Source organism: Salvelinus fontinalis, chromosome 8 (assembly GCF_029448725.1).
Source record: "Salvelinus fontinalis isolate EN_2023a chromosome 8, ASM2944872v1, whole genome shotgun sequence".
NCBI lineage: Eukaryota > Metazoa > Chordata > Actinopteri > Salmoniformes > Salmonidae > Salvelinus > Salvelinus fontinalis.
Window position 1 is genome coordinate 24,151,944 of NC_074672.1, and position 27,764 is coordinate 24,179,707.

General features: G+C 43.5%; 1 protein-coding gene across 8 annotated transcripts; it reads left to right on the forward strand.

Annotated features, from left to right (window-relative positions):
- Window positions 1-532: 532 nt before the first annotated feature.
- LOC129860911 (E3 ubiquitin-protein ligase TRIM33-like) lies at window positions 533-21,564 on the forward strand. 8 transcript variants are annotated; one of them, XM_055931822.1, is made up of 21 exons: window positions 533-1,586; window positions 5,149-5,267; window positions 5,403-5,550; window positions 5,966-6,098; window positions 6,320-6,436; window positions 6,735-6,849; window positions 7,267-7,413; window positions 7,608-7,724; window positions 8,195-8,611; window positions 8,991-9,176; window positions 9,626-9,682; window positions 10,144-10,353; window positions 11,387-11,528; window positions 11,721-11,784; window positions 12,032-12,194; window positions 15,525-15,862; window positions 16,064-16,184; window positions 17,108-17,182; window positions 17,551-17,703; window positions 20,521-20,571; window positions 20,747-21,564. In XM_055931822.1, the coding sequence occupies exons 1-21, from the start codon at window positions 812-814 to the stop codon at window positions 20,996-20,998; spliced, it is 3,900 nt and encodes a 1,299-aa protein (XP_055787797.1). In that variant the 5' UTR covers window positions 533-811; the 3' UTR covers window positions 20,999-21,564. The 8 variants fall into 8 exon arrangements, with proteins under 8 accessions (XP_055787797.1, XP_055787793.1, XP_055787794.1 ...); XM_055931818.1 differs by having other exon boundaries at window positions 12,050-12,194; window positions 15,450-15,862; XM_055931817.1 differs by having other exon boundaries at window positions 534-1,586; window positions 7,608-7,725; window positions 8,199-8,611; window positions 15,450-15,862.
- Window positions 21,565-27,764: the final 6,200 nt, after the last annotated feature.

Genomic DNA, 27,764 nt, shown 5'->3' on the forward strand with positions numbered 1-27,764 from the left:
ATGCAAAACTACAAATCCCAGCAAGCTCCTGCATGTCATTTGACACCTTTGCTAACAGGTAATGTGTCAATTTAAAAACGTGCACAAGACCGTATATAGAATTGTCAATTTAAAGAAATGTAGCCAATTTATTATTACTGTAGTTAATCCAGAGATTCTTACTTTTGCCTCGATTCAGCAGTTTTGTCCAGATTATCATGGCATTTGTAGTTTTTATGATAGCCACATTAGCAGCTAATTAGCGTTTCATTTTTGGGGGGTAAATACAGGAAAATACATTGATAAAAGTCTCCTTGTCCGAGAGAGGTCTACACGGTTATCAAAACGTCACGCCAGGATAAGCCTACATGAAACAGCCCTTTTTTAGTGTTTCTAAAATCCCCTATTGGAAAATGAATGGTGGAAAAATGATTGGAACCATTTCCCTGATTGACCGCTAGGTTTTATGGGTATTATGACTCATACTGTGGTACACAATTGCAGATTTCCCTGCTGTCATATGACAATGAGTCAGCCCTAATATTTTTTTTGCGTGAGTAAACTAAGCAAATGCTACAATTCTTGTGCATGAGATTAGATGTTTATTTTAATATTTCAAATGTTTTGGAAATGTAAAGCATTACTTTGATATTATCCAAACATGATCTAAAATGTCCTGTCATATTTGGGTCCTACGAATTATTTTGGAATGTTTATGCTCTGTTATTGACAGTCAAAGATTAAGACCGTAAATTACGTAATGACGTGAACAACACGTTTTTTACTCGGTACGTAGGACGTCCTGCCGGTTGCGGTTCAAAGAGGAAGGAAGATGGCGGACAACAAAGGCGAAGAGGATATGGAGAGCTCTTCCAAATTAGATTCAGAACCTCAGGGAGAGGATAGCGGAGACCCAGAATTGAAAGATGTGAATCCGCTGATTGCCATAGAGACAAATTTTAAAGAAGGAGAGGATTCACAATCCCAGGAGAATGTTTCCCAGATGTCTAAACCCGCTAACGACGTCGTTAGCGGAGGAGGTGACGCTAGCAGCAACAGCGCGGGCACAGGGGAAGAAGGCAGCATTAGCAGTAATGTTAGCCCAGTTGGGAACACCAATGGCGGGACAACCGAATTTAAAAATGTGAATGCGGTGATTGTCATAGAGTCGAACTCGAAAGAAGGAGAGGATTCACAATCCCAGGAGAATATCTCCCAGGTGCCTACACCAGCTAACGTTAGTGGAGGAGGGGACGCTAGCAACAACAGCGCGGGCGCAGTGGGAGAAGGCAGCACTAGCAGCAGCCCAGTTGGGAACACCAATGGGGGGACAACCGAGTCCTCGGCTGCTGGGGATACTGCTGGAACCTCACCAACACTCACAACCGATATGTCCCCACCTCCAACAGTTCCACCAGCCAACCCCGTCATCCCAATAAACCTTATGGATACTTGCGCTGTGTGTAAACAAAGTCTCCAGACCCGTGACTGTGAGCCTAAACTCTTACCGTGTCTTCACTCATTTTGCTTGAAATGTATCCCACTGCCAGAGCGACAAGTTACCGTACAGGTGCCTGGGCCGAACGGACAGCCAGACACCCACATAGGTGAGTGTAGTCTACTTTCAAGTGTGCAGGGGATACACAATTGCTACCTACTGTAGTGGTAGGTACCAAGTATCAACAATTATGTATAAACGTTGAGTACCATGCAGCTGCCAAATGGTCAGCAAGCATAATGACATGCTGAGTCGACTTGATCGTGAGTTTCAGGATAATATTGTTTTTCACTGATTACTAGCCGTCATTCGGGGAGATAGATAGTATATATATTACTCACATTGTGACTCTTACAATATGTTTCACTATGGCCCTAATCTAGTTATGGTAATACAACAGCATACTTAATAGGCAACAGCCCCTGGGCCTGATAGGCCGGCTATGGGCAATTCCAAGGTAACACCCAGACTCAAGATTTTTTTTCTTTAAAATGTGTGTCAAACAAAAACCAATGATTTGTTAAGTTAAACAATCCATACAACACTATGCACAAGGACTACTTAACAATTTCCACTTCTATTAACGTTACCTAACTTTGCGTCTGCACTGCTCTTCAAGTAAATGTACATAGAGTTGCATGGTTCGTTTATGCCAGAAGAGAATTCATATTGAATGTCACATGTGCCCCATACAGAATATAATTATTCTCAGTTTCTCTTATCAGTAAAGCGCCTTGGCCTAGGACCCAAAATTCCGTTTCACCATCCTTTCTCAAGGTGGGAAGTTTGTCCATCCGCACAACATGATCGTTGCATGACATGACAATTACACCAGAATAGGTGTAGGTAGCCTCTAAGTTAAAGCGTTGGGCCAGTAACTGAAAGGTAGCTAGTTCGAATACCGGAACCGACAAGGTGAAAAATCTTGGCATTTAACCCAAATCATGTGGAGTTGGGATTTGCAAATAATACATTTTGCATTCATACATGTGTATAATATACATGTGTAATAGGACAATATAGGCATCCACCTAATTATTTTATATGTATTATACATAGACCTATAATGCCATTGACAGATGAAACATGGTGCTCTTGGTTTCTGCTGAGAATAAATTATTGGTTTTCCAGGTGTAATTATTTTGCAGTTCAGATTCAATTCACCTACACAGAAATGTCCAAAGTCAACTAACCAACTTTTTTGCAGTTTTCTGTAATGTTTAGTCCATGCCTATTTCTCCCTAGGCACAATTGTGGATTAGTATTTACTTTGACTCTATCAATACTAAATTCTAGTATACCAGATCTTGTTACATTAACCTTAGGCTAACTACTGACATTCAAAACTAATTTACATACATTTTATGGGTAAGTAAAGGCTTAGGTCTAGCTAATGGGCAACCAAGAACACAATTCCAGCATTTATTTCTGGCATTAAATCAAGGTAAAATGTTTTCCATTATAGTTGGGACCTTCTAGGGGTGGTCATGTGGACAGACCATGTAGTTAGGCCATGGGCTGAACATGTCTGACCCCCAACCATTACGATACATTTGATAATGCCCAGGAACACTGCCCTTTCTGCTTGCCAGCACTCATTGCCTTCTCAAATGCCATTATGACACATTGGCCTACACCTAGTCTGGTCCTCCAAGATCTGTTTGCGTATTGCAGCCATCCCCTTATGGTTGTTGATGTGCCAAACTTTTGGCATTGACAATGACCATAGGGGGCTGGCTGCAATATACAAACAGATCTAGGAGGACCAGACCAGGTGTAGGCCGATGTGTCATTATGACATTTTCCAGAAGGCAATGAGTGCCGACGAGCAGAAAAAGATCTGGGACCAGCCTATTTCTATTCGATGCCGATGGTATTTTGGCCACTGTTGTCAGAACTACCCAAGGGTTGTTCTTTTTTTCTATTATGACCCACATTGTCTTATCAACATGGCTAAGATTCAATGAATTCGATGTAAAAACTTAAATAAACTCCTAAATAAGAGCAATAGACCTAGGCCTAACTCGTTACAATGCCATCTCATATTGCCTTATTTGCACTAAGTCTAGATAAAATAAAATTGCCACCTGGTTTGGTATAAACTACATACAGCTGATGAATTTTGGGGAAATGTAAACACTCACATTTAAAGATTGAACTATGGATGCAAGGACTTTCAGTCCATGAGACCGATATCATGGTGTTAAACATATTTTGAAGATACACATTGTTATAATTTGAATCTTTGTAAATAAACAATCATAGGCCTAAATTAAGTATTTGGCCAATCATACAACATTATATTTTGGTTTATTTGCTTTGCCCTCAAGGAAATTGTCTGAATATGGCATCTGTTTTTAGATTCCATGTAAATATGTAACAGTACAGCCTAACCATTAAATAAACAAACATGTGAACTAATGGTACGCGATTGTCAGCATCATACACATGTAGGCTATTCGAAAGGTCAAGCATGACAGGTGCAACAAAATTAAGCTATGTCTATTTAGTAAGTTGGCCATTTTCATAGTTTTCCCCTAGTCTGCTTTTTTATGTTATATTCAAACATTCATGCATGAAATTCTGCCTCACCTATTAGGTCATATAAATGGTATAATGTAACAATAACAGACCATGATTTTGAAAAATGTGAAATTCGATTTAGATACAGTTTGTGTGCAGTGCACTGCTTGTATGTGTTTTGTATGCGCCCTGACTTGCCTCAGTTCAAAGTCTCACAGCTGCAGTGACAGATCAGTCTTGGTGGTGTGGTCTCCTAAACCCTTTCAGCTGCACTCACAGCCAATCACTCACAGCCCCTTGCAGCTGAGTCTTACACCAAACCGGCTGTGTGCAGCATGAGCCGGTATAGACTGGCTCAAACTGGATTGAGCTGGTTTGTGCTGCATCTAGTAATGTACTCGGAAATGTAATTAATGGGTTTAAGGGAGTTGAGAGGAGTTAAGTTTGGGGGTGGAGCAGTTATGGATTATGTATTCAACATTTAGCTGAAGGATATGTATTTTCAACATATCATTGCCCACTTTTGATACAGCTCACTGATTTGCGTGTCTTATATGAATATATCAATCTGTCATTATTCAGAAATCTTGAAAAGAATATGAAATATTGGGGTGAATATGATAATTGAATGGATTTATAATCCCAACCCTCAAAGGGAAACTGCCTCACCCTCCACCAATGTGTAGCACCCACCTACTTAGGCCCTATAATGTATTTCATAGTCTGCTATTTTGGTACTTACCAATTCAGTTGTAGCATCTTTATTATTAATACATTTAAGCACCAACCAATGTAAAAGGTGAACTGACATGGCTGACGTTTTTTAAACAAAGCTACCCCCACAGTTCAGATTGTAGATGCAATAAAACTAATTTTCACCCCCCCCCCCCAATTTTTTTTGTGGTTGGGACAAGTTGCCAAAAGTTTAAAAGTAGGTGATCCAACTTGATGATTGCGTCCATCTCTTTTCTACACATGCCTTTTGAATAGCCTCTGACATCTGTAGTATCTGTATGCAAACTATTAGCGAGAAAATAGTTATTTTTTTTGTTGCTGATTTCAAATGATGATTTCTTTGTCAATTTCACCACTTAGGCAATAGGCCTAACCAGTGCTTCTATCTTGTCTCTTTCCTCTGTCTACTCTAGTGAATGTCATGCGGTGTGTAGTTTGTTGTCAAGACTGCAAACAAAGTGACATCATTGACAACTACTTTGTCAAGGACACCACTGAGGCCTCCAAGACTTCAGATGAAAAATCTGCACAGGTACACCACCATTTAACTCTAATTTAATTAAGTTAAGTTCAAGTGGATGGTTGATTTAATACAATTCCCTCATTATCAGCTGCATCTAGCCAAAGTTAGGTGTCTAAGTGGCATTGTGTGTTTTGTCTCATTCAGATGTGCACCAGTTGTGAAGACAATGCAGATACCATTGGGTTCTGTGCAGAATGTGGAGAGTGGTTGTGCAAAACCTGCATCGAGGCTCACCAGAGGGTCAAAATCACCAAGGACCACAAAATCCGCAAGAAAGAGGATGTCTCTGAAGGTAAACTGTCCAACAAACCTAAACACAATATGTGATGGATACCTTAGAATATCAAGTGACAATTTGACATAGCCTAGTTGGACGTGTAGATCGGAGGTTTCTATTTGCAAGTAGAAGGCTCTGGTGTAGGCATTTGGTGACTCTTAGGATGGCTGTAGTTTATCCAGGCCTTATAACTTCACAGCTGACTGGCTGTTGTCATGGTAACATGCTGCAGAATCAGTCAGTGCTCCAGTAGTAGTAGATTGGCCCTGCTGGTTCTCAGTATAGCTGACATGCAGTACTATACACTGTATTAATTAATGTATTTCTTTATCTCACATGTTCTTTCACTCTTAAAAACAAATAAAAAAAAGTTGTATTGTTATTGATCTCTCTATTTCATACTCTTTCTTTTGTTTCTCTCGGTCTCTAGAGTCTGTAGGTGTGTCGGAACAGAGGCCTGTGTTCTGTCCCATCCACAAACAGGAGCCCCTGAAACTCTTCTGTGAAACCTGTGACACACTCACCTGCCGGGACTGCCAACTGCTGGAGCATAAGGAGCACAGGTAGGACATGCAGTACTGCATACAACATATGATCTTTAGAATAGGAAATCAAAATCTGTAGTGAATTCTGGTCGGTAGTGGTGGTGGATGGTAATAAGTTTGGTTTTGTGTTACATTCACATATATCCAGTGAGGATCGGGCACAATGAGGAAAAACAGCAATCTAGTCCAGTGATCTAAGCCTTGGTGTTCCTTGCTGAACAGAGTTTCTCTTCTCTTAGGTACCAGTTTCTGGAGGAGGCCTTCCAGAACCAGAAAGGCATCATCGAGACGCACATGGTCAAACTGCAGGAGAAAAAGACCTACGTTCACTACTCTCACTCTCAGGTGACAAGCAGGTACAGCAGCATTCCCATCTCTCCTGTGAACGTGGCTTGTTTGGAGACTTCATAGCTGCAGGGTGAACTTTCCCCTTGGTACAGATCTAGAATCAAATTCCCGTTCTCCAATCCTAATCTTAACCATAGGTGGGGAAAAGGCTAAACTGACCCAAGATCAGTGTCTAGGGGCCACTTCCCCACCCTACAGAGATTTCATAAGGGCTTGTTTATGGGTTGAGAAGTAAAGTGCTCTTTTATTGTTTACTAGTGTGTCTCTAGTTTGAGTGTCCTTGTTTCCATCCCCGTTTCCATCCAGGATAAAAGAAGTTACTGATACCCATAAGAAGGTGGAACATGACATCAAGATAGCCGTGTTCACTCTTATCAACGAAATCAACAAGAAGGGCAAGTATTTACTGCAGCAGCTTGAGGTAAGGCCATCATGGTACCTATATAAGGAATGCATTTGAACTCATCCCTCAGAGTCTTTAGAATTCCCCAAATTAATTGAGTTATAATAATTTATGCTTTTAGGCCTAGAGACAGATTATGCCTAGTCCTGGACTAAAACACACTTTCAATGGAGATTTTTAATCCAAGACTAGGATTCGGTAAACCGTCCCTCAGTGTTTTGTCTAGGCCTATGTATTGAGAAGAATGAATACCAAAGAATCACTATGAACTTAATTTGGCTCCTACATTGCTAGATGATGTGAAGTTTATTCTGTGACGTTACTTGGATACTGTTTTAATTTAATAAAAAAGGGTCAGGCTTTACCCTAATTACATAGGCGGCTGGATGCCTGTTGGTAACGTTCCTCCCTACCGTTTGTCCCTTGGTCCTCCAGAGTGTGACTAAGGAGAGGAGCATGAAGCTGTTGACCCAGCAGACAGACATCGCCAACCTGGCCAGGCAGATCCTCCATGTGCTCAACTTCACCCACTCTGCCATTAACAGCGGCAGCAGCACCGCCCTGCTTTACAGCAAGAGGCTGGTACGGAGAACAGATAAACATACACAAAAACAGTCTCAGGGAAAGCTCGCACACAACCTATTCTCCACAAAGGCCAAAGAGTGCACTATAATATGCAGAAGTTGCACTATCCTAAATTGATCCTCTCTATAAACTATTGTCTAAAGTATCTGCAAACCAATAACATCCCAATATCTTCATATGTGTCTGTGCAGATCATCTACCAGCTGCGCAAGGTCCTGAAGGCTGGACTGGAACCAGTGCCTCAGGCTAACGGAGCTGTTCGCTTTTTCTGTGACCCCACATTCTGGGCCAAGAACGTGGTCAACCTAGGTGAGAGGATTTACTACTCTACATGCAGGGAAGTATGCAAGGAAATCTGTTTCTGGCCACCGATGGTACAGTATAAAGCATTGCATAGAACGGGAGATATGCCCTACCTGCACACTGATGATAGTGATTCCCAAAGGTGACCACAAGATTGGCAGATTGTTTGGCATAGTTTCACAGTTTGGACTAGGTGCATTAAATGTCTGTGCCTTTTTCTTTTTACGCTTGTATACTTTGCATCGTGGTAGGATGGCAGATAATTTGACACGGCAATGTCTCGGGGACTGGTATAGACTACCTACAGCTGATGGATTGGTTTGGCATAGACTACCTATAGCTGATGGATTGGTTTGGCATAGACTACCTATAGCTGATGGATTGGTTTGGCATAGACTACCTATAGCTGATGGATTGGTTTGGCATAGACATACTCAGTCACTTACTTTAGCCTCTCCTCTCTCACCCCCCAACTGTAGGGAACCTGGTGATTGAGAAGATGCCCCAGGCTCAGCACCCTCCCAACATTATGGTGGGGCCCATCTCCCCGGGCCACGGCCACCCGGGCCACGGCAAAAGCCCTGGGCAGATCAACCTGGCCCAGCTCCGGCAGCAGCACATGCAGCAGCAAGTCTTCGCCCAGCAGAAACAGCAGCAGCACCAACAACAACAGCAGCAGCAACAGCAGCAGCAGCAGCAGCAGCAACAACAGCAGCAGCAGCAACAACAGCAGCAGCAGCAACAACAGCAACAGCACCAACAACAGCACCAACAGCAGCAGCACCAACAACAGCAGCAACACCAACAGAGGATCCAGGAACAGATGCGTATTGCCTCCCAAATGTCCCAGCAGCACCCCCGGCAGGCTGTACCTCAGATGGTACAGCAGCAGGTAGACTGAGGAGGACTAAATGTCTTGATGTTTTTAGGGTACCATTGTTCTCATCGATAGCAGTGGTGTAGTGGAGGGTAAATGCATTTTAACACCGCTTACTCACTTAGTTTATTTTGCACAAGCATGTATCCACTTATTGTGGAAAAAGGCATTGAAAATATAGGAAGTGTTAATTTACTCACCGTGAACTGTGATCAGCATTTACCCCCCCACTACATCACTGTTCGATAGTGCCTTTGTCAACCCAGGTTAAATGTTTTTTTGGACCTATAATAGTACTGAATATTATAATCGGTTGCTATAATGATTTTGTTCATGACAGTTATACTTTTACCCGAAAATACAACTGCCTGTCCTCTGCTGTGTCTCTCCCTAGCCCCCGCGCCTCATCAGTATGCAGGCCCAGCAGAGGGGCCCAATGAACGGCGGGCCCAACATGTACCCCCCCCACCACCTGCGCCTTCCCCCGGGACAGGGCCGCATGCCCAGCTCCAGCGCCCAGCCACGCATGCCCAACGGCCAGCAGTACTCCCCCATGATGCAGCCCCAGCTGCAGAGACAGGTCAGACTACACCACTTTCATTATGTCCCTGAGGGGATAAAAACATTTCATGAATTGAGTTGAGGTATAGATACATTATTACTCCACAAAAGGGAAATTGATCAGTCAACACATCCAAAGATGATATCCATAAAATAATAACAAGAACAATCACATATACAGTAAACAATAGTGCGGCAGGTAGCCTAGCAGTTAAGAGCGTTGGACCAGTAAACGAAAGGTCCCAGGTTCAAATCCCTGAACCAACTAGGTGAAAAATCGTTTGATGTGCCTTTGAGCAAGGCACTTAACCCTAATTTCTCCTGTAAGTCGCTCTAGATAAGAGCGCCTGCTAAATTACTAAAATGTAATATGTTTTATGCAGTCACCGGTTCTACTGATTGGTGCAACTGTCGCCATTTGGTAGTAGGATTTTCACTGTGTATGTATGGGTACCTTTTTGTGTTTAGATGACTGTAGATTCTGAGATGAGCGACCACAGGTTTCGTTTGTTACATCTCACTGGGGTTTGGCACTTTTTCTACTTATATGTAAATGGTAGTCGTTACGGCCGGGACTAAACCAGTATCGCGATACTCGTTAGTATCGTGGCAAGGAAACAAAACACAAAGCGGATTTAACTTCTAAAGGAAAACATCCCTAATGTTGGAAGCAAACATCATGATGTTGTCTAGAGTCACATGTATTTATTGTCCTAGCTATAGCACACTATATTTTACATACAGCAGGTTTTTAAAGGACCAAATAGTTCGGTCTGCTTTGTGTTTTTGCCATGGAAAGAATATTGCGATATTGGTATTGTCACAGTCCTAGTAGTCGTGTTTCTTGTTGCATGAGCATGATTCGTGATTATGCTTCCAAAAATGACCTTTCAGCACGTTGTAGACCTGGTAGAATGAAACAATTCATAAATATTCAATCCTGCCACATCTGTAGTTTTTGACTTCCTCCTTCTCTGTTCCTGTAGCATTCAAACCCGGGTCATGCTGGACCCTTCCCAGTGGCATCTCTCCACAACGTGAGCGCTGCCAACCCCACCAGTCCCACCAGTGCCAGCATGGCCAGCGCCCATGCCCACCGTGGCCCTGCCAGCCCCATAGTGGGCGCCATCGACCTCATCCCCTCCGTCACCAACCCAGAGAACCTGCCATGCCTACCAAACATCCCCCCCATTCAGGTGCACACATCCCTCTGGGACCAGGCACATGTCACGCACTTCCAAATCTCACCATGCCTGCTTCCATTCTCATCCTTTCTCCTGGCCCCCACCCCTTTTCTTTTTGTAGATCTGAGGGGATTGGATAAGTATGAGTATTATGATGAATATTCAATGTATACTGCACAAAATATAAATGCAACAATTTCAAAGATTTTACTGAGTTACAGTTCATATAAGGAAATCAGTCAATTGAAATATATTCATTAGGCCCTAATCTGTGGATTTCACATGACTGGGCAGGAGCGCAGCCATGACTGGGCCCACCCACTTGGGAGCAGAGTCCAGCCAATCAATGAGTTTTTCCCCACAAAAGGGCTTTATTACAGACATAAATGTGGAGGTCCTGGGCTGGCGTGGTTACACGTGGTCTGCGGTTGTGAGGCCGGGTGGACATGCTACCAAATTTCCTTAAACGACGTTGGTTTCGGCTTATGGTAGAGAAATTAAGTCATTTCTCTGACAACAGCTCTGGTGGACATTCCTGCAGTCAGCATGCCAATTGCACACTCACTCAAAACTTGAGACATCTGTGGCATTGTGTTGTGTGACAGAACTGCACATTTTTTTGTGACCTTTTATTGTCCCCAGCACAAGATGCACTTGTGTAAAGATCATGCTGTTTAATCAGCTTCTTGATATGCCACACCTGCCAGGTGGATGGATTATCTTGGCAAAGGAGAAATGCTCACTAACAGGGATGTTAAAACATTTGTGAGCAAAATGAGAACATTTATTTCAGCTCATGAAACACTTCAAGTGTTGTGTTTTTATATTTTTTGTTCAGTATAGTTTCTGCCATACTGCTTTATACCTATCTGTGCTCATTAAAGGAGCTAGGGGGAGGGATAGGAAGCGGAACGGAACCTGGCTCAACTTAGATAAAAATCAAATGTGGTGCTCATACATATACGTGGCGATACTTCACAAGGTGAACTAAAAATGACCACTAATTCAGTGTTATCCTGTGGCTGGATGTTTGTGGCGCCATCAGCTGGAAGACGCGGGCTCCAGCAGCCTGGATGCCCTACTGAGTCGCTACATCTTAGCCAGCACATACCCTCAGCTGGGCCTGGGGCCCCCCGGGAACATGAACCTCTCCCACGGACCCTCCACACACTCCCCTGGCTCCTCAGGTACTGGAGGACGACTCTACTACAACGAGCACAAACACTTTCTTCACACACAGCTTCAATCTGATCTATGATTTTAAATCATTTGCTCAAATCACTGTCATGGCTATCACGTTTAACGAAGAAAATTGTTTTTCTTACATGACTTCTATATTACTGCCTCATCCTTGCTCACTGTCTATCTCTCACCCGTAGGCTTATCAAACTCCCACACGCCTGTGCGGCCATCCAGTACGTCCAGCACAGGAAGCAGGGGCAGGTAATGACACACAGGCCAAGCACTAGACCTCTGCTCAAACACAAGGGCTCTCACATTACTGTGAGACAATGATGAGAAAATGACACTATTACATAAAACTGTGAAACATCCATAGGATGGGTTGAAGGTAGCATTGCAGATACTGAACCATTGAGTAAGCTAGTCACTCCTGAACAATGAATCTCACTGGCATACATAGTTATACATCTATTTATGTAAGGGAGGTATTGTGTGTGTGTGTCATAAGCTGTGGATCTGCGGGTAGGCCAGGGCCAGCAAGCGGCCCAATGGAACAGCAGGTCAAAGTCAAGCAGGAGCCCGGAGCCGAGAAGGAGTGTGGTTTCTTGGGAACCACCACCTCCAACGTCAAAACGGAACACGGGAAGGATGGAGGGAGGAGCGCGTGCATGGTAACACATCTAACTGCCCAGCTCTTTCAGCTCCTTTTAGCTTATCTAGACCAAGATCTAAACTCAGCAAAAAAAGAAACATCCTCTCACTGTCAACTGTGTTTATTTTCAGCAAACTTAACATGTGTAAATATTTGTATGAACATAAGATTCAACAACTGAGACATAAACTGAACAAGTTCCACAGACATGTGACTAACAGAAATTGAATAATGTGTCCCTGAACAAAGGGGGGTTCAAAATCAAAAGTAACAGTCAGTATCTGGTGTGGCCACCAGCTGCATTAAGTACAGCAGTGCATCTCCTCATGGACTGCACCAGATTTGCCAGTTCTTGCTGTAAGATGTTACCCCACTCTTCCACCAATGCACCTGCAAGTTCTCGGACATTTCTGGGGGGGAATGGCCCTCGCCCTCCGATCCAACAGGTCCCAGACGTGCTCAATGGTATTGAGATCCGGGCTCTTCGCTGGCCATGGCAGAACACAGAACATTCCTGTCTTGCAGGAAATCACTCACAGAACGAGCAGTATGACTGGTGGCATTGTCATGCTGTAGGGTCATGTCAGGATGAGGAGGTGTACCACATGAGGGAGGAGGATGTCTTCCCTGTAACGGACAGCGTTGAGATTGAGCTTGTTGTCATTGCAGGCAGTCTGATGATGCTGTGACACACTGCCCCAGACCATGACAGACCCTCCACCTCCAAATCGATCCCGCTCCAGAGTACAGGCCTCGGTGTAACGCTCATTCCTTCGACGATAAACGCAAATCCAACCAATACCCCTGGTGAGACAAAACCGCGACTCGTCAGTAAAGAGCACTTTTTGCCAGTCCTGTCTGGTCCAGCGACGGTGGGTTTGTGCCCATAGGCGACGTTGTTGCCGGTGATGTCTGGTGAGGACCTGCCTTACAACAGGCCTACAAGCCCTCAGTCCAGCCTCTCTCAGCCTATTGCGGACAGTTTGAGCACTGATGGAGCAATTGTGCGTTCCTGGTGTAACTTGGGCAGTTGTTGTTGCCATCCTGTACCTGTCCCGCAGGTGTCATGTTCGGATGTACCGATCCTGTGTAGGTGTTGTTACACGTGGTCTGCCACTGCGAGGACGATCAGCTGTCCGTCCTGTCTCCCTGTAGCGCTGTCTTAGGCGTCTCACAGTACGGACATTGCAATTTATTGCCCTGGCCACATCTGCAGTCCTCATGCCTCCTTGCAGCATGCCTAAGGCACATTCATGCAGATGAGCAGGGATCCTGGGCATCTTTGTTTTGGTGTTTTTCAGAGTCAGTAGAAAGGCCTCTTTCTAGTGTTCTAAGTTTTCGTAACTGTGACCTTAATCGTCTATCGTCTGTAAGCTGTTAGTGTCTTAACGACCGTTCCACAGGTGCATGTTTATTAATTATGGTTCATTGAACAAGCATGGGAAACAGTGTTTAAACCCTTTACAAAGAAGATCTGTGAAGTTATTTGGATTTTTATGAATTATCTTTGAAAGACGGGGTCCTGAAAAAGGAACGTTTCTTTTTTTGCTAAGTTTATATCTAGCAGGTATTGGTCTACCTGAGGCTATCTACACTGCTCAAAAAAATAAAGGGAACACTTAAACAACACAATGTAACTCCAAGTCAATCACACTTCTGTGAAATCAAACTGTCCACTTAGGAAGCAACACTGATTGACAATAAATGTCACATGCTGTTGTGCAAATGGAATAGACAAAAGGTGGAAATTATAGGCAATTAGCAAGACACCCCCAAAAAAGGAGTGATTCTGCAGGTGGTGATCACAGACCACTTCTCAGTTCCTATGCTTCCTGGCTGATGTTTTGGTCACTTTTGAATGCTGGCGGTGCTCTCACTCTAGTGGTAGCATGAGACGGAGTCTACAACCCACACAAGTGGCTCAGGTAGTGCAGTTCATCCAGGATGGCACATCAATGCGAGCTGTGGCAAAAAAGGTTTGCTGTGTCTGTCAGCGTAGTGTCCAGAGCATGGAGGCGCTACCAGGAGACAGGCCAGTACATCAGGAGACGTGGAGGAGGCCGTAGGAGGGCAACAACCCAGCAGCAGGACCGCTACCTCCGCCTTTGTGCAAGGAGGTGCACTGCCATCGCCCTGCAAAATGACCTCCAGCAGGCCACAAATGTGCATGTGTCTGCTCAAACGGTCAGTAACAGACTCCATGAGGGTGGTATGGGGGCCCGACATCCACAGATGGGGGTTGTGCTTACAGCCCAACACCGTGCAGGACGTTTGACATTTGCCAGAGAACACCAAGATTGGCAAATTCGCCACTGGCGCCCTGTGTTCTTCACAGTTGAGCGCAGGTTCACACTGAGCACATGTGACAGAGTCTGGAGACGCTGTGGAGAACGTTCTGCTGCCTGCAAAATCCTCCAGCATGACCGGTTTGGAGATGGGTCAGTCATGGTGTGGGGTGGCATTTCTTTGTGGGGCCGCACAGCCCTCCATGTGCTCGCCAGAGGTAGCCTGACTGCCATTAGGTACCGAGATGAGATCCTCAGACCCCTTGTGAGACCATATGCTGACACATGCACATTTGTGGCCTGCTGGAGGTCATTTTGCAGGGCTCTGGCAGTGCACCTCCTTGCACAAAGGCGAAGGTAGCGGTCCTGCTGTTGGGTTGTTGCCCTCCTACGGCCTCCTCCACGTCTCCTGATGTACTGGCCTGTCTCCTGGTAGCGCCTCCATGCTCTGGACACTACGCTGACAGACACAGCAAACCTTTTTGCCACAGCTCGCATTGATGTGCCATCCTGGATGAACTGCACTACCTGAGCCACTTGTGTGGGTTGTAGACTCCGTCTCATGCTACCACTAGACTGAGAGCACCGCCAGCATTCAAAAGTGACCAAAACATCAGCCAGGAAGCATAGGAACTGAGAAGTGGTCTGTGGTCACCACCTGCAGAATCACTCCTTTTATGGGGGTGTCTTGCTAATTGCCTATAATTTCCACCTGTTGTCTATTCCATTTGCACAACAGCATGTGAAATGTATTGTCAATCAGTGTTGCTTCCTAAGTGGACAGTTTGATTTCACAGAAGTGTGATTGACTTGGAGTTACATTGTGTTGTTTAAGTGTTCCCTTTATTTTTTTGAGCAGTGTATATAAGATGATTCTTGAACAACAGAGGTTTTCGGCCTCACTTCTTGACGCTAAACCAGAATTCTGAATGTACTTAACCCACTTGAAAGGGTTCAGTATTTTGTTGTTGTGTGTGTTTGTCCCACAGATGAGTAGTTCAGAGAGCAGATGTACTCCCCCTCTCCCCGTGTTGGGCTCTGTGACTTCTGGCTCCTCTGTCCAGGACATCCTCAAGAAGGTGGGGGAGCATGTCAAAACTGAGCCCCAGGACCAGGAGGCCTGCAGTGGGGCCAACAGGCCTGGCAACGCCCCTATCACCACCAGCAGCACATCCACTATGGCCTCTACCGCACTGCTGACCAATGGCAAGGGAGCCGCTGCCCTGCGCTCTCCACGCACTGCACAGGGGACCAACCAGAGCGGGGCAGGAGGGAAGGAGGACGACCCCAACGAGGACTGGTGCGCTGTGTGCAACAACGGGGGAGAGCTGCTTTGCTGCGACCGCTGCCCCAAAGTCTTCCACATCACTTGTCACATCCCCACCTTGAAGTGCTCCCCGAGGTGAGCCCCTGATGCGCGCACACAGGCTGTCGTTGACTACAGTAGATGTCAGAATGAGAATGAATTTCATTCATATAGCACCTTCAACTCAAAGCATTTTACATTGGATGCTGATATTTTGCTATACATCAGCTATTATTTTCCCATGTCTATATATCTGGGTTATTGCTTCAGATTTTCTTTCTGTTTCTCCCCTCTCAGTGGAGAGTGGATGTGCACGTTTTGCCGGAGCCTGGCAAGCCCGGAGATGGAGTACCAGCCTGACGATGAGCCTCGTAGCGAGGACAACAGTGAGCAGGGCCTGAGTCCTGAGGAACAGAGGGTCAGTGGAACCATCCACCTGTAATACCTAGAACATGTGTCAAACTCTTTCCAGAGGGCTGAGTTTGCAGGATTTCACTCCTCCCTTGTACTTGATTGATGAATTAAGGTCACTGATTAGTAAGGAACTCCCCTCACCTGATTGTCTAGGTCTTAATTGAAAGGAATAACCAGCAGACACTAGGCCTTCCATGGAATAAGTTTGACACCCCACACCTAGGTCTTTCCCTGCTTACAGTTGAAAGGACTTCCCATAGGATTAGTAGTTTCTACTGCCACTGCCAATTCAATACATTTCTTCACTACGTATATCAGTGAATTTCCATTGACCCTGTTCCTGGAGAGATATCGCCCTGAAACTTTTCGCTCCAACCTTAATTTAGCGCACCTGATAATAATAATTAGCTCTTTGATAAGCTGAATCAGGTTAGTTACAACTGGGGTTGGAGCGAAAACCTACAGGTAGGTAGCTCTCTGGGAACAGAGCCCTGAGTTGTAGAGCCCTATTTTAGATACCCTCACATTTGAGGAGTGAATCCGTGTGAATGAAGGCAGTACAGCTCTCTAAGGTAGTATAGCGGTTAAGAGCGTTTGGCCAGTAAACATAAGGTTGCTGGTTTGAATCCCCTAGCCAACTAAGTTAAAAATCGGTCGACGTGCCCTTGAGCAAAGCACTTAACCCTAATTGCTCCTGTAAGTCATTCTGGATAAGAGCGTCTGTTAAATGACTAAAATGGAGTATGAGTTCCTGGCAACTTGTTTGTAGTCATAAAGCCTGATGTGCTACTCCTTCCATTTTTATTTGCTGCGTTCAGACATTGGGACACATGCCTCAGTGTCTCTCTCTCTCCTAGCTGAGGAATGATAAGGACTTGTGTAATGTTCTGCTGCATAACCACCACCCCTATCTCTCATTCCCTGCAGAGGTGTGAGCGCCTCCTGCTATATGTTTTCTGCCATGATCTCAGTGAGGGGTTCCAGGAGCCTGTCCCTCCCTCTGTAAGTATCTCAAGCATGTAAAAGGCAATTCCACCATTATTCTATCTGACCTTGATGGCCAAATGTACCTTTCACCTCTACTGAGTACAGCCTCTCTAGTTTTTTTCCTTCTAGGGACTATTTCCTGGCCACTGTGTTCTTGATTCTACCATTGGTTTCTTTGGGGTTTTGGTCTGGGTTTCTGTAAAAGCACTGTGTCAACTGCTTATGTAAAAAGGGCTTTATAAATACATTTGATTGGTTTATTGACCCTGCCCTATACCCCCAGCGTCACATTAATTTATCATTGTGGCTATAACCATAATGTTCTGTATATTAAATTAATGAACCAATATGGCTCTCAAACCACAATGTTCCCTTCTCACCAGATCCCTAATTACTACAAGATCATCAAGAAGCCCATGGACTTGACCCTGGTGAAACAGAAGCTACAGTTGAAGCACGTCCAACACTACCAGAGCTCGAAGGAGTTTGTCTCGGATGTGCGCCTGGTCTTCAGCAACTGTGCCAAGTACAACGAGGTGAGTGGGCATGACTTCCAGGCATGAGGAGATAAAAATAAAAAATGTTTTATTTTTATTAACCTTTATTTAACTAAGAGATGGGACTGACTGATAGTTAAATGGATGCAGGAGGCCACATGCACACTAATACTGTATGCTGACAGTGGGAATACATTATTCAGAAGGTTGATCCTTATCACACCGTTTGGCATGGACTTGTGCACCCACAGGGATTAACACTGGATGACTGAATGCAGTTACTGTGTACTCACACTATACTGTTTGTTGTGAATGTGGTGTTGCCAAACTAATTTGCTGTTTTTCTAACCTGAATATTTTCATGGCCACTAATGTAATGTCTTTCTGGTCAGTTATTTTGTACATAGTGGGATAGTCTGCTGTCGTAAGACTTCTTGATTTGTTTACTGAGGAGTTAACAAAACAAGCAAACCTATAAAGCATGGACTATAATTGTCATTATTGCCACAATATATTAGTTCAGAGATTGTCATTCTAAATAACTTTCTTGCGGAGATTACCCTTTAAACAGCTAATGTGTTCCTTTTTGTCTGTATTCATTATAGCTAACCGTTTCTATCAACAAAAATATAAACACAACATGCAACAATTTTCAAAGATTTAACTGAGTTACAGTTCACAAAAGGAAATGTCAATTGAAATAAATTCATTAAGCCCTAATCTATGGATTTTACCTACCCAATCAGATTTAGTTTTTCCCACAAAAGGGCTTTAATTACAAACGGAAATACTCCTCAGCGCCCCTTGTCAGACGCTATTGTCCCCAACACAAGGTGCCCCTGTGTAATGATCATGCTGTTTAATCAGCTTCTTGATAATCCATTCACCTGACGTCACCTGACGGGTGGTATTTCTTGGCAAAGGAGAAGTGCTCACTGACAGGGATATAAACAAACATTTTATAGAAATAAGATTTTTGTGTGTATGGAAAATTTCTGGAATTATTTATTTCAGCTGATGAAACATGGGACTAACACTTTACATGTTGCATTTATATTTTTATTTATTTATTTATATTTTTATTTCAGTGTAGTTTGACTGTGCCACAAGTCCTGGATCTTAAAGTAGAAGTTAGCTTTTTTACAACCAAATGTTATAGAATGGTCCAGACCCTTTAAAAAAATAATACATTTTGCGATTTCACTTGTTTTTGAGAAACGTACTGCAACTAGTGCTTTTTTTTTTTTTAAGTCTCCTTATCCTCGTTATGTGGTACGGGGCTCTGAAAATACATGAACAAATGCTCTAAAAACACCCACATGTGTAATTTTTTAAACGGAAATGCTCTCAGTATAGTGATGTAGGTCTTCGGATGTTGTACACATGAAATTGTCATTCCGAACTTTATCTGCAAAATTATATTCCATTTTGTGCGACTCGAGCCGTTTCCCCTATTCAGCTGTTCCATTCTGTGTAGCCTGCTGCTATAGGTAACTGCCAAAATAAAGGAAACACCAACATTGTCTTAATAGGGTGTTGAGCCAACAGAACAGCTTCAATGCGCCTTGGCATAGATTCTACAAGTGTCTGGAACTTCCTGTGTGGAAGCATCTTCTTTCAATATACTTTATACCCCTCATTTACTCAAGTGTTTCCTTTTACTTTGGCAGTTACCTGTAGAATGGACCTGGCAGTCGAGTTGCAACAAAATTAAATATAACGTTGTGGATGAAGTTCAGAATGCAACAATTTCATGTGTACAACATGTAAAAACCTACAACAATATACTAATAGCTTTTCTGTTTCTAAAATGACTAATTTGGGTGATTTTTGGAGCCTTTGTTCATATGTCAGAGCCCACATACTGCACAAAGAGGATAAGGAAATGAAGCGCTGGTTAGTGGTACGTTTCTCAAAAGTGAAATTGCACACAAAAAGGGTTTGGTACCTTATTTAAGATGCTGTTTACATCAAAATTAGATTTGGTTGTAAAAAAGAAAAAAAAGAAGCTACATTCTCCTTTTTAGTGTAATAATGAATAGTTTAAATCTGATACTTACCCAAATACTTAACTTTTTGAATGCAAAAGAGTTGTCCCATGTGTGTGGGATTTTCATATTTGGCTTTAAGTCAAAATGTGTCAATCTGAATGGGACCTTTTGATATAGTGTCGAACATGTTTTCAAGTGATGTGTTTAGGGGGAAAGGTAATTTACAAAGTGGTTGGTTTTCAACATTGATTTAAAATGGAACAGAGGGAAACAATATGATACCTTGAGAAAATCAATGAGGAACTGAGTTGTGATGGTGACGTTAAAATATTTCCTATTGGTTGCAGTTGACATAGTCAGCAGTTCAGCTCAATGTACCATATATGCTACATATGCATAAGTTACGATTTCCAAGGACACTTACTAGGTATCAGTGAAGGAACTGTCAGTGTCAAGGATAGTATATCAAGCTAAACAATTTAGCAGGGAGAGGAAATGAAAGCTGTCACTCCCAGGAATACGCCAGGACCCAGAGCAAGGCTATGGATGCTGTTCAGAATTCTCTCAGCAGGCAGAAGCAGCCAGGTAAAGACAGACCCTAGACTAGCTTGGAAATGTAATGACAAGATTTACCCAATGACTGTAAGCTGCAACCTCAGTAAGTGAAACAAGAGTTTATGGAGGGATGACAGACACAAACCATATTTGGACACAAGTTCACTAAGGGGTGAATTTTCCTTAGGCCCAAAGACCTAGGGTAGTGACGGTACACATGGTTGTTACCTATAACCTGTCTGTACTGTGAAATCCCCCCTCCCCTTCTGCTTTTTTGTATTTTATTGTACTGTTATCGCCCCTTTTTTAGATGTCTCGAATAATCCAGGTATATGATGAGGAGAAACAGAGTAATGTGCAGGTAAGCTGTTTCTAATACACATGGAGGGTAAAGGTTCGGCTGCCCACTCTGCCACTAGGAATGTTAATCCACTAATGTACTCCTCCCATTCATCCCTCCTGTTCAATGGTACCCGCACACCCCACCTCGCCCTTCCTCATACTCTCCCCCTCTTTCCTTCCCTCCCTCCCGGCAGGCGGACTCAGAGGTGGCGGAGGCAGGGAAAGCTGTGAGTTTGTACTTTGAGGAAAGGCTGCTGGAGCTCTACCCAGATGAGAGTTTCCCCGAGGTACCAGAGGAGCCTGAGGTACCAGAGGTACCCGAGGAGCCCCAGGCCCCAGCTGGAGAGGGAGAGGAGGCGGATCTCACAGAAGACTCCGAGGATGAGTTTGTGCAGCCTAAACGCAAGCGGTTAAAAACTGATGAAAAGCCGATGCACATCAAGTGAGAATCATTGTGTTAAAAGAGGAAAAGAGAAGTGAAAGGATTTTGTCTTCCTCATCATGTTTTTTGCTTTTTTTCCCTTTAAGACCACATACGTAAAATGCAGGACCTATTGTACAAATGTACAGGTTTATTTCATCCTTTTCCTCTTTTAAAGAGTTATTGTAAAATAGAAATTAAATCAATCTGTGTATCTGGCAAACTGGACTTTTTAAAGACCTCCATTTCCTCTTCTGTGGCAATTTATGGATGTTTAAGAAAGTGCTTGTACAGATTTTAAAGTATGATTTGTTTTAAAGTATAATTTTGTTTGCAGTAGTTAAATGAATAATGCGTCTTTTTTTCTATTATCATTTATAATGTTTGTAAATCTGTGAAACTTGCTTTATAAAGTATCTGAAACTCCCATTTCCCCTAATCTTGATGTACTATAAAGTTTGACATTAATTACCTACCAAGTATTTGTTGTATGTTTGTTGAAATATTTGACCTGCTGTAAATAAGAGAAAACAAATGAGGAAAAACCAGTGATTTGTTTGGTATTTCATCAATAAATAAAATGTTCAAATATTTCCTGTAAATAGTATTGATAATGTTGCAAGACAAGACTTCATTTCAGGCTCTGAGAAAAAAATTGTTTAAAGGTCAACTGCCCCTAAGAACCAACTTCTCTGGTTTCAAATGGCCTACGTGGCATCGATACGAGTCAACTTTTACTACAGAGTAAATTTGATCATTTTGTTAATGAAGTCGATCTTGTCCCAAACTGAGTGTCACGATTTACTGCAGGGTTGGGTATGGATTACTTACATGTCCACTTTAGCCAATTATGGCCAATAGCCCAGATACGGCAGGTTGTGGCCCGCCCCCAACTACCATGTGGACATTTGTTATCAAGTCTACATATGGGTGCACAGGCTGAGCTGCATTATCTGCACTGGAGACTTTAGTGACATGCAACCGGTGGAATAGCTGGAAAATGGCACGTGTTTCAGGCAGAAATGTGGCTGCAGTGAACTTCAGCTGTACAATATACTACAGTGGTATATTGCTGCCATTCATCAATACTTTTTAAATAATTATTACGAAATTAGATCACATTAGGTAATAATTCAATAACTCGTTATGAGAAAAGTCACGTTATAACGAGAAAGATGTATTTATTGCGAAATAGCCTTTATTGTGATGAAACGTTAGCATAGGCTACTTGGCACGCTTGTCTTCCTCTTGCACAGGTTGACATTATGTCCAGTTTGCTTGTGTTGATTAACTTGTATTTTCTCGGTTTGAGGCATTAGGAGATATTAGTGTCACTGAGCAAAATAAATGGTGTCATTCATTTACATACATTGTGGGGAGATCGGAGTTCTCTATGGCTGTACAGCAGATTTTTTTTTAAACTATCGGACCTCGACGTTATTCCTTGATCAACTGGGCGGACTTTGAAAGCTTCATGGATACAAACTAATGCATTCAAACAGGTGGTGACCCAAAATAGTCAGGCGTTTACTTCATATTCTAGATCCCCATGGACTGTACATTTGGACCTAAATCTCTGGAAAGGGGATTAGTAGCTACCTTCACAACCAAGAGTAACAGTTTAGGCATGTGTCCTTTTTGTCTTGAAATTTCACATTTAGAAGGTGCATTGAAGCTATTAGGTAGTATGATTAGCATTTCTAGCACAACCAGCTAGTAAACTATATCTGATTTATGCACAAATTCGCCACTCGAGAGGATCATTATGGTAGCTATGGCTATTCTCAAGAACAAGCAAGCCCCTATCTGAGAACCATTTCCTGCTGATCAAGCGTACTCAATGAGCGCTAATTTAATCAAAAGTGCACTACAGTGGTTTGGAAATATGACATTGCAAAAGAAGTAAAATGATTATTAGGAAAACCTTTAGTCATTTGGATGTCGTCAGAATGACTTTAGATGTACACTGCTCAAAAAAATAAAGGGAACACTTAAACAACACAATGTAACTCCAAGTCAATCACACTTCTGTGAAATCAAACTGTCCACTTAGGAAGCAACACTGATTGACACTAAATTTCACATGCTGTTGTGCAAATGGAATAGACAAAGGGTGGAAATTATAGGCAATTAGCAAGACACCCCCAATAAAGGAGTGGTTCTGCAGGTGGTGACCACAGACCACTTCTCAGTTCCTATGCTTCCTGGCTGATGTTTTGGTCACTTTTGCCTGGCGGTGCTTTCACTCTAGTGGTAGCATGAGACGGAGTCTACAACCCATACAAGTGGCTCAGGTAGTGCAGCTCATCCAGGATGGGACATCAATGCGAGCTGTGGCAAGAAGGTTTGCTGTGTCTGTCAGCGTAGTGTCCAGAACATGGAGGCGCTACTAGGAGACAGGCCAGTACATCAGGAGACGTGGAGGAGGCCGTAGGAGGGCAACAACCCAGCAGCAGGACCGCTACCTCCGCTTTTGTGCAAGGAGGAGCACTGCCAGAGCCCTGCAAAATGACCTCCAGCAGGCCACAAATGTGCATGTGTCTGCTCAAACGGTCAGAAACAGACTCCATGAGGGTGGTATGAGGGCCCGACGTCCACAGGTGGGGGTTGTGCTTACAGCCCAACACCGTGCAGGACGTTTGGAATTTGCCAGAGAACACCAAGATTGGCAAATTCGCCACTGGCACCCTGTGCTCTTCACAGATGAAAGCAGGTTCACACTGAGCACATGTGACAGACGTGACAAGAGTCTGGAGACGCCGTGGAGAACGTTCTGCTGCCTGCAAAATCCTCCAGCATGACCGGTTTGGCGGTGGGTCAGTCATGGTGTGGGGTGGCATTTCTTTGTGGGGCCGCACAGCCCTCCATGTGCTCGCCAGAGGTAGCCTGACTGCCATTAGGTACCGAGATGAAATCCTCAGACCCCCTGTGAGACCATATGCTGGTGCGGTTGGCCCTGGGTTCCTCCTAATGCAAGACAATGCTAGACCTCATGTGGCTGGAGTGTGTCAGCAGTTCCTGCAAGAGGAAGGCATTGATGCTATGGACTGGCCTGCCCGTTCCCCAGACCTGAATCCAATTGAGCACATCTGGGACATCATGTCTCGCTCCATCCACCAACGCCACGTTGCACCACAGACTGTCCAGGAGTTGGCGGATGCTTTAGTCCAGGTCTGGGAGGAGATCCCTCAGGAGACCATCCGCCACCTCATCAGGAGCATGCCCTGGTGTTGTAGGGTGGTCATACAGGCACGTGGAGGCCACACACACTACTGAGCCTCATTTTGACTTGTTTTAAGGACATTACATCAAAGTTGGATCAGCCTGTAGTGTGGTTTTCCACTTTAAATTTGAGTGTAACTCCAAATCCAGACCTCTATGGGTTGATAAATTTGATTTCCATTGATCATTTTTGTGTGATTTTGTTGTCAGCACATTCAACTAGGTAAAGAAAAAAGTATTTAATAAGAATATTTCATTCATTCAGATCTAGGATGTGTTATTTTAGTATTCCCTTAATTTTTTTGAGCAGTGTATAACGTTAGCTAGTTAAAATTGAGGGGAACCAACTCAGATTTGAACTAGCTGGCTATTGTTGACGAACTTTGTTTGCTAACGACATTGCCATTCATTTGACGACATGATAACGATTGCAAAGTTGTTTTCTACTAAACATTTGCCTACTTTAGCAATGTCATATTTCCAGGACACTATAATGTTAATTACACTAAACAGTTCTTAGCCTCCATCTATCACAACTTTTGGACACAGCTATGCCATATATTTGTATAACTACACCAAGATAGACCACAGCCTGTCGTTTCCAATGGGAACAAATTAGTCATAGTGGGCAGAACCAAGCACGAGCTAGCGATATCCTAGCCCGTTCTAGCATATATCTGCATATTTCCATTAGGGAACGCCTACTCTGTGAAGTGTGCGATAACAAGTCGCCTTTGCACTCCTTCTTAAACAACGTGATTTTTAAAAATTTTGGCAAAGGTTCAAGTCTACAAAACTAGTCCACTCTGTTCATAACATATTCTAGTTTTGGGAACAGAAAACTGTATTGAGATTAAATGTTTAATCGATGAGAACATGTGCAGAATGCCGGCCAAAATCCATCTCGTTCCATCTTCTCCCACTGCAAGCCACTGGGCTTCCTCTCACTACCATTTTTGGTAGTGAATGGAAACCCCAAGCGGATGCTTTACATTTATACATCCGGTGAAGTATCTGTCTCTTTGTTCTATCTTTCTTGAGAACATGCATATCAATAGAGATGTTCGTATTGCATGGCCCGGTGCCGGTTGATCGGAGTTTGTATTTTATTCCATTAGTCCTTATGGGAAATCTCCACGCACCCGGGTCACCGTGCCATCTAAAACTAACTCCACAAATGCATGACGCGAACCAGTGACAGAGGTGCAACCTATGAATAGCTAAATGTATTTTGCATTTCTTCATTTTGCCAAGCTCTGTGTGTGTTTCGTGGAGTTCCAGGTGTGGCTGGAGGAGTCATGGTGGCCACTGGAGGGCAACTTTATTGGAGCTCATTTACATGAAGTTAATTTATAACAACTGATCGAGTACCCTATATTAGGTACTACAGTGCCAGCTAGTACAAGTACATATGGATTTACAGTATGAATAATATTTCATTAATGTACAAGGGTCCACTTTGGCTCAAGAGAACAATCCAGACTAAGGATTTGCAAAAGGTAAGATCATAATAAATATTATATGGGCCGAGTGGACCTGATCCTAGATCAGTACTCCTTCTCTGATGGCGAATTCTCTCTCCTTCATTCCTTCTATAACTTCAGATTGAACCCCTGGACAATGATTAGTAGATGTGGGTGAGTGGACACACAGATCTGGGACTAGCCTAGCAGCAGCAGCTCTTCTCAACTATTGGCAAGAATTTATTTGCCATCCAATCACCATGAGATAAGGTTTATTCTGCATTCAACACTTCTATTGCAGGAGAGATGAGCACCTATCAGATCCTCCTGCTGTCCTTCACCCCTCGATGCAGTCTGCTGACCATCGTTAATGCCAGGAAGAAGTCCGCCAGCCGACGTAGGAGCCATGTTCATCACCATGCAACGCTCTACTGACGAGGTAGACTATGCTTTGAATAGCAACTGACTGACAGGCAGTCAGGCAGAGACACGGACACTCACATTTGACTTGACCTTATATTGACAACACACAACTCACAGGTACCCGCCTCTCCCTTCCCATCCCATTAAGCTCCCTTTCTCCACCTTAGGTACTGAAAGAGATTTACGTCAGTTCAAATCTGGCATCAGGACAAAATGTGATTCATAGTCACCGAATATAGTTTAAGTATTTTGATTAAACTCAAACGATAAATGGCAAATGCAATTTTCGTATATACGGATTCACTGGATCTCCGCGCAGGGTAGATCAGAGAACTGTGGAATGTACTCAAAATAGTAGTTTTATACTATGACAAGTTTATTCTCAACTCTTCCAGTTGGCCTATCATAGTAGAGGTTTAGCATGGCTCATTCTTGCTCCTCCTTTGTGGGCCCCCCCAACTTGTCCAAGCCCCTTGGCGTTTTCCTTCTCCACATCTGGTTGTTGGGTAGAGCAGCTCCATCTTATGTCCCCCTCGACCATTCACTGAAACAGTTCCTAATATGGTATTGTCCAGTATTCTAAACTCCTGGTTGGTCTAGAGATGCACCCCTCCCCTCTCCAGACTGTCCACAGCTTTTATGGCCTGTGGTGGTCAGTTTTTACACACCTACCCCCTCTGTATTGTATGTGTGCAACAAAACATCATTCACCTTCAACTAATATGCTAACAGCCTATAGTGCATAAACATAAATCCTAACAGTACCACGTTGTCTCCCATCTACTTTATAGTGGCCTCAACTGCACCCTACCGCATAACCTCTGGATAGCCAGGTGAATGAAAAGCTTCACCAGAGATTGAAGAGGAAGCGAGACACCCCACTCCCTATTTTTTTTTGTTTCAATTGAAGTCAATGAACTAAGTAGACTTGACAAAGCTGCTATCGCATTGGGTGTCTATGGGCGAGCCACCCCCTTAAGTAGGCAATGGTAAACAGCCTGAGTGAACTATCTTTACTTATCCACCGTCTTTGGCTTCACCCCGGCACAGACGGGGACTGAAACTCCACCGTCAGTGTATCCCCAAAGTTGAAGGAAGCCCGCCTGCTTGCTTGCTCTGCCCCTCCAGTACAGTTTACACCATATTTGCTTGAACAATAAAGTTGTTGCCTGAGTCAATACTTTTAAAGATACATCTTACTTCACAAGGGTGAAAATCCTACATTCAATGCATATCAAGTTTTTCCTTTCCACTATCAAAAGGTTGTGAGGTAAAAATGTAAATAAAAACGTTGATATAGTTCATTGATTTGACATGCCCAATCTGAACATTTAAACCACCACAAGTTATGTTAACGATATACCCTTACTATAACATTACCTTTGGGGACCTGTGATGGAGACATTGTCCTTAAGGTTACGCAGTCATTCTTGTCCTAAAAGAGCACTGGTGTTCATGAAACAGGTTACAATTTTATAAGTAGTCTGCAACTAGGTTTCCGTGAATATGGTTTCCAACATAAGATGCACAGAACTTCTCTAAAGAGCAAATACAAGTCTGTATTGTAATTATATTTACAGAATACAGTATTGTCCATATGACTACGTAACACCTGCCGCCTATAGGGTTACCAAAAATGGCACCACTACCAGACTACGGCAGTTCCTTTTTACTGAGGGGGAA

Bases quoted from the DNA above. Each gene is read 5' to 3' on its own strand.
- LOC129860911 (XM_055931816.1), top strand. From the start codon at position 812: ATGGCGGACAACAAAGGCGAAGAGGATATGGAGAGCTCTTCCAAATTA. The intron at 5,268-5,402 runs GTACACCACCAT...TGTCTCATTCAG, and splicing joins CAGATGAAAAATCTGCACAG to ATGTGCACCAGTTGTGAAGA. The intron at 15,863-16,063 runs GTGAGCCCCTGA...CTCCCCTCTCAG, and splicing joins ACCTTGAAGTGCTCCCCGAG to TGGAGAGTGGATGTGCACGT.